Source organism: Anastrepha ludens, chromosome 2 (genome assembly GCF_028408465.1).
Source record: "Anastrepha ludens isolate Willacy chromosome 2, idAnaLude1.1, whole genome shotgun sequence".
Lineage (NCBI taxonomy): Eukaryota > Metazoa > Arthropoda > Insecta > Diptera > Tephritidae > Anastrepha > Anastrepha ludens.
Genome location: NC_071498.1, coordinates 95,020,891 through 95,028,410, shown reverse-complemented (window position 1 = coordinate 95,028,410; position 7,520 = coordinate 95,020,891). Strand labels below are relative to the sequence as shown.

The 7,520-nt window shown below is 36.1% G+C and overlaps 1 protein-coding gene across 1 annotated transcript; it reads right to left on the bottom strand.

Annotated features, from left to right (window-relative positions):
- Nucleotides 1-2,973: 2,973 nt before the first annotated feature.
- Nucleotides 2,974-7,273, bottom strand: LOC128858615 (E3 ubiquitin-protein ligase TRAF7). Its single transcript, XM_054095034.1, has 3 exons — nucleotides 6,894-7,273; nucleotides 4,161-4,706; nucleotides 2,974-3,433 (listed from the first exon to the last, which is right to left on the bottom strand). Exons 1-3 carry the CDS (start codon nucleotides 6,999-7,001, stop codon nucleotides 3,206-3,208), a joined length of 882 nt encoding a protein of 293 aa, XP_053951009.1. The 5' UTR covers nucleotides 7,002-7,273; the 3' UTR covers nucleotides 2,974-3,205.
- Between the last annotated feature and the right edge of the window lie 247 nt (nucleotides 7,274-7,520).

Here is a 7,520-nt window from a genome sequence, read left to right as displayed (position 1 = left end):
GAACCTACTTTGTTTTAAACGTTCTCTCAAATACTTTAGATACATAAATACATATACTCGTACATTAATATGTCACAATGTATAACTACTTTTAGTTGCTTAAGTTTTGGCCACCAGTGTACATACATATGTACACACACATGAAAATGGTTAGTTTTCCTCTACTACTCCTTTTTAAGTAATTTTGTATATTGTATATTTGTGATATTTATTAAATTTATTTATGATAGTAGAGAAATGCCAGTAGTACAACGGAATTGATAGGTGCGAACAGCTTGCTGAGACTACATTTGGATAAATATTTAAATTAAGTAGTTACTGCATACATATTTATGTACAATATAATATTTTTTAATTCATTTGAATTTATCATTTTGAATTGTATAAAGACAAAATGCTGAAACTTGTTAATAAATAACCGCAAAAAAAATGCAGCAAAGAAAATTTCAAGAATAATAAAGAATGACTTTAAATGAAACCCAATGTTTTATTTCCTCTATAAATTATGAGACATAGACGAAGTCAAACACCTTGTCAAAATCCTGATTCTCTCTAGTAGTACAAAGTAAAATTAACATATGATGTAAGGAAGCATCTGAAGCACGGTGAAGGAGCTGAAGGCCATCCCTTCGTCGGCCTACCAGGGGTACATGGAGGATTGGGTTAAACGATGGCACATGTGTGTTGCTTCAGACGGGTCATATTTTGAGGGAGATAAAATAAATTTGTCTGAAATTTAACTCTGTTTTATTTTATTCAAACATTCCCAGTACTTTCTAATCATAGGGTATATGTACATAAATTATTTTGAAAAGTACTAGAAACTAATTGCTCTCGATATAATATTAAAATATGCTCGCCAAGAATAAGCGTCGAGGTAAGTAATTTGAGGAAAATAGCGTGAATTCGTTACAAAAATAGGACAGTCATGTCGAGAATGAATTATAGTGAGCATAAAATTTATTACTCGAAAGTACCTAAATAGGCACGTGGCCCTATTAATGCCACCAATAAGTGAATAAACGCCTCGAAGTCCATGAGAAACTCTAAGCTTCTCGCTGCTAGATACAAAATACTAGCGTCAGAAAGAGAGTTATTGGGTCATGTGACTCGACTTTGAGAATGTCATATCTATAAGTTCGATGAGCACATTTAGACGCGAACTTCAGAGATATACTAGCACTAAGATAGCTAATTTTAATTCATGAGTAATTTTTAAATATTAACTTGATTTGTTTTTATTTGCATATTAAAATGACTATGTTAATTTTATCATCAAAATTGTAACACTAATAATTGCAATATAAAGTTTAGCCTTGCTGTTTGAAGATTGAATCACTAGCTTAGGTTAGCCTGGTTGGCAACAAGGCACGCATAGACATTTTGGTCCCTAGCCAGATACCAGATGGAGACCGACCTCTATGAATACCTAAAGTAGACATCATGTAGGATGTCAGCGCTTTTGGCGAATCTAAGCAGCGCTGGGAGATCCGCTTTTGAGACGTCCTCCAGATCCTCAAACAAGATTGAATCACTAAATAAAAAACAAAAAACAAAAAAATGTAGAGTTTATGGGCATAAATTTCCGTCCTTTCTTAGCCAAAGTTACGAATTATTGAAACAAATAAATAATACATGCTTTAATGTGAAGTATGTGTCATTGGAAGCTACAACTTTACTCCATCTTTCAGGCAGCATATGGATTCCTCTTCCGAAAAATTCGAGTTCTTTTGACTTGATCCATTCATTGAGCCAGTTTGCGATCCTCTCATAAGAAGTGAACCGCTTTGCAATAAGGGCTGACTGCATTGATCGGAACAGATGGTAATCCGAAGGTGCATTGTGTGGAGAATACGGCGAGTGGGGCAAGATTTCCCAATTCAGTCCCTCTAAATATTTCTGAACCGATTTAGCCAGAAGCATCTCACACGTCACCAAACGTCTCTCGATATCCTCCTCCTTCAATTGATGTAGCACTCAGTTACCTGCTTTCTGGACCATCCCCATCACGTGCAAACGTTTACCAACGGTTGATCTGTCAACATCAGCTGCACTTTTCTTAAAAATGAAACATAACTTCCCGCAAATGCAGTTTTTTTCTGAATGAACGTAGGAATTTTTGAAGTCAAATTAAAAAGGATATTTACGCTTCAAACGAATGTCAACTACTGCGATCGAGACCTCACATATACACAAAATACTTCAAATCACCTGTATATTACTAGAGCGATCACAAAAATAGTATCAGATATACAAATACTTATATATGCATATATGAAATTTTACTCACCACAATGTATGTATGTATATATAATATAAACTACAACTCTGTAGATTCTATAATATCAAACTCACAATTTTCCAGATTTCCGTTCTCTTACCCAATGTAATATAGTATAGATGCAATGCCAGTTCGTTACCTTGAACACCACAGTTTTCCTACACTACATTAGCTCAAGCTTATTCCACCTTGCAACGGAGTTTAGCTTCAATTTGCATTCTTCAACTTACAGCTGTTTAGAGCAGCTTGGTTGTCTATAACAACTAGTCTGCAACTTTGAGTATTGCAAAGACATCTTGAGTTACTGTCCAATAGCCATTCCGCTTCAGTAACATTTGCAGTCTTGGAGTCATCGGTGTAGAATGTTGTAAACGAGCTTCCCAAGAAAGTGTCTTAACCTCTCCATTGCATAATTTCTTCCGAATGGACTGAAACGATCTAGTGAGAGAGAGAAAGGCCTCCCTTAAGCTGGAAAGAACAGCTGGAGAAGTATTTTGCGTAACTTGGTGTACCCAGCTGGCATAGCCCCTTAAGCGCGGATAAAATTACTTAGGGGGTTATGGCGCAAATCAGAAAGGGAACTCTTTAAACTGCACCCAAGATATATTATATTTAATAATTAAAGAGAATGCATTGCTTAAATATGTATTATAGATACACGTATGTATATGACTGTAAAATATTTACTTTTTAGGCTCGAAAAATTTCGTTCTTCGAATACAAAATTTATTTCCTTGAAATCTTAATACAATATTTTATCACTTTAAGGGCAAGTAATTTTAGCGGCAGATTAATAAATTAATTAATTAACTAATAAATAAATAAAGGCAGTTTTTCTGCAGTGTTTATATAACTTGTGAAACATATTCCTATGTAGATGAATTCAATTATTCTAAGTAACTACTCTTTTCACTTTTACCGACTTCAAACAAATCTTGCCCTTCGTACAATGCCATCTAATGTGCCAATATAAACCCAATTGTTCGCGCCACAAACTATTGCATTCACACAACTCCCAACCTCCACTTCACCCAGAGGCGTCGGTTTCGCTTGATCGAAATTCGTCCAGCCTTTGACTTTGTTGTCGTAGCCACCGCTATAAAGAAATTTATCGTCGCCGCAAATCGCTTGAACGATCAACTCATGACAATCCTGAAATGGTAAGAATAAAGTAAATATGTATTTAAGAATATCTTTTATCAAACCTACATACATTCTAGAAGTAATTCAAAAGTAAGGAAGCTATATGCGACCTCGTACGAGAAGTGGTTTTGGATGACTTTTCGCTAAGTAATTTGAACATTTTGAAGTCGGCTGGAATTAAACATCAAAAAAAGAAACAGCCGGAAAACGTGTTCTCTATTTAATAGCGGTTGCCGCTGGTTGATGGTTCCTATAAGATGCTTTTTCATCCCAGAGATATAAAGGAAATTTGGCCATGGACTTTCATGATTTGAAGTTTAATATTCACATGGGCCATCGAAGCCAAAACCAGCCGCGTGGTAGCGTGGCTTAAATGCAATTGGCTGTGGGGGCCGCACAAAATATCTTCGCAATATCTGGGGCTATATCTATCAATTATGGGGCGATCAAGTAATTATGTATACATGGTCCGGCACTCGAAGTGTAACCAACTTCAAACCGCGCAGCTCATACATGGACATCACCTGTGTGTTAGTTGGGTAAATTACAGTCCAAAGTATTGTTTACAAGCGCGGAAGCATTTTGCTGAGAGTAAACGCAAAAAAAGTAAATCACTAATGGATTTCCAACGGAATGGAACCATACCTGATTCCTTCCAAAAACCCGTGCTAGTCATAGTAACCTAACATAATTTCTGTACTCTCCAATAAAACTTTTAACTTTTGTTCACACTTACCGGTAAATTCCACACAGTTTCGAATTTCTGTTGTGGCAAATTTTTCACAAATGACAATCCCTTACCGGTGCGATCGGCAAATGCGAGGAATGTTCGTTTATCATCAACCACTGGACCAACCAATGTCATTGGAGATTTTCCCGGCAATACCGCTTTATTGCTATATTTACCCGATTTACCAGCACTCATTTCCGATACAACCACATCCAAATCTCGTACAGTATATATGAGAGATTTTTCAGCAGCCAATGATTTCACCTCTTCCACAAGATTGTATTTAAATTTGATTTTATCATCGATCCAATTTGTCACCACACCCTTCTCATCTCCCGTATATAAAGTATCTCCATCACAGTACATCGCTTGAATGGCATCCTCGCAAGAGAAAAGCTGTTCCGTTTGATCGTAGGGTGGTGCCATAAATTTCACACATCCATCACAGCTACTGGAGTAAAGTTTACCGTTGCGTGTATTTATTGCCATGGCATACATGTAGGCCTCATGTGCGTCCACACTCTTAATCAGATTGAGATCATTATCCCAAATCTATAAAAGTGAAAATTAATTGCATTAATTGCTCGTAGGGGTCATGCAATGATTTATGTAAAAATATACATACATATGTACATACCCACATACTATATATACAATACATACATATACGTGTATAATGGATTTTCCTCACAAGCTAAACAGCAAATGATACCAATTAGGCGAATACAGAGCATAGTTGACTAGATTACCAGGCTTGGCCTTCAACTATGGTAAAAAAAAATTGTTCTCGCTTTGGCTGCAACGTCACCGGGGACTCGGTAGCAGAATTCTGCCCGCTCATTCCACACGTATGCACCAAGAAGGATAGAATACCAGATTGCGCCTTCCGAATTCGGCGTCAAAACAAACATTTTCACAATCTAACTCGCGGTACTTCGTTTTCATTAGTTGGTTTAGTTAAGTTCCACAAATCACAATACTACCAAGCCATTCGCTGAATTTTCACAAACGTGCGAGTTCTTTTCGTTTGGTTTGTTTTGTATTGGAAAAGAGCCTGACGGCTTGTCAAAATAGCGAAAAATAAAGTAACTGTTTGGGAAGACGCCACCATCAGTATTCAATTCCTCGCGTAACTCCTCGGGTTACGTCAGCCAATCAGCTGATTCTCTCAACCTCGCTGAAAGCCGGTTAACATCCTGATATTGGTAACACCTTCTGAATTTGTTTCACCATAACCATTTCACACGCATTCACGCACGAAGTAACATGAGCGCAGGCAGTTCGTATATCCTTAACACTCTCAGTTTTTCCGTAAACATACCGTTGTCAGGAACTCGGTTACGTCAGCCAATGAGCTGATTCTTTCAAATTCGCTGAGGCGGTTAACGGTCTGATATTGGCCACACCTTTGACCATGTTGTTGCGCCGTCTTCTTTAGTTTGAAGAAATTAAGAATTTGTTTACAATGCGCGGTAACATGCGCCATTGATTGCAATTAAAAAGAAAACAAAATATCCAATTATGCCGCTCAACCAAAATTCAGCCTCAAACAATCGCTCGTTGCGAATATTTTCCGACTCCTAATGCTATAATTCTATTTGTTAGCATAGCCGGCGATGTGAAAATGAATTTCATCTTCAACTAAGCGTTCTTCGGTCTCTAAGAAAGCAAAAAAACCCCATTTCGAAAATACCTAGCCATAAAAACATTTCTGACCTATCACAGGTGTTAAAGTAAAAAAAATCGATAATTCTATTTCCAAACGCATAAGGGAGCACCCTGTTTAATCAAATGTGTACAATTACAATCGCAAATTATTACTGGACATGGTCACTCCACTATTTGCCGAAAAAATTCGATTGCTACTGACAGCTTAAACAACGAATTTCAGTCCGTTTGTTATTTTCCTTTCCATCTTTCAGCGACTTTTAACAATAGAAATCACAGTGCACTAACTCGAAAAAGGGATCTGTTGAATTTAGTACAATTTTGGATTTATCAAAAAACTTATACCTACAATAGCAGAAAATTGTTTTTTTCTTCTACAATTCTATGAAAAGTTCCATACTTGCTAATGATTAAAAAAACGCACCACTAAGTACGGATTTCCCTATACATGTATGTACATATGTGCACTTATGCTTAATTTAATTAAGCCACTTTATCTATTTACAATATTTGCATTTTTTCATGCTACATTTTTTTTAGAATTAATTTAATTCACCAAGCTCTAGCAAATTTGAAAAACAATTTTTATAAATCTTTTCAACTTCTTTATCAGAATCTTTAGAAAACTCTAGGTATGCAATTTTACAGCCCATTCAATTTTACTCGTAGTATAAAAAAGTGTAAGTTTGAAGTCGCTCAAAAATCGCATTGAATTTTGACAATTTATTTTGCAAACGATGTTGAGAATTTTCTTCCATATAAAGCGAATATCTGGAAATCTTTATATGGACCCAGAAATTACCTAAATAGTAATGTCCTTAAGTATCTAGAACGACCTGTTGGAGTTGCAGCCTTTTTTCTAATATTTTTTGGTGAAAATCCTATTTTCAGTAACAATAGCTGGATTACTGGAATTCCATGGATTTTGAAGGGTACTTTTATCCACACACTAAAGGAATTTATATATATGTGTATATAAATATATATGTATGCTTGTATGTATCATGTTGCCGGTTTTTTTTATGTGGGTTTTAAGTGTATTTTTATCTGTATTAAATTTTCTATACTAACTTTGATTTTTCCATCGGCACCACCAGAAAACACTTGATTGTTGTGGTAGGCCAGGCAGGTAACATCGCCCTCGTGCTTTTCCGTCGACACTTTGTCTACTTTTGCCATTATTTCTAGTTAATTACAGTAATTTTATGTTACATACAAATACGGCTGCTTCTAATAGTATTCGTTTTTACTGTTGAATCAAATTCACTTGTTGCTCTTTAGTCCGTTCAATGATATAATTTTGACAGTCCACACCCGAAAAACACTGCTCTTCGTCGTTAAATATTTGTTGTCAGCAAGTGACGCGTTACATATGGCTAATACTTTCAATTGCAAAAAGTATGTCTAGAGAAAATTAGTTTCGCCTCCGGAAAACTTCAGTAACGCTCGCGTACTGCTAAAATCAGAAATCAAAATACGTCTGGTACATATGTATGTACGGTAATTTCTCGAAGGGCCATAAAATTGTGTGAGCGCATAGAAAAACATTTTCTAATTTTAGCCAATTTCAAAAGTAAAACTATGTATCGCATTTATTACAAAAAGAGCGTAACACGCCATTGCTTGATTTTTGTGTATATATGTATAAGGCATATCATCGAACATTTGGTCGAACTATATCGCGCCAGCCAACAGTAC

Bases quoted from the DNA above. Each gene is read 5' to 3' on its own strand.
- LOC128858615 (XM_054095034.1), bottom strand. From the start codon at position 7,001: ATGGCAAAAGTAGACAAAGTGTCGACGGAAAAGCACGAGGGCGATGTT. The intron at 4,707-6,893 runs GTTAGTATAGAA...TCACTTTTATAG, and splicing joins GTGCCGATGGAAAAATCAAA to ATTTGGGATAATGATCTCAA. The intron at 3,434-4,160 runs GTAAGTGTGAAC...TTACCATTTCAG, and splicing joins AAACTGTGTGGAATTTACCG to GATTGTCATGAGTTGATCGT.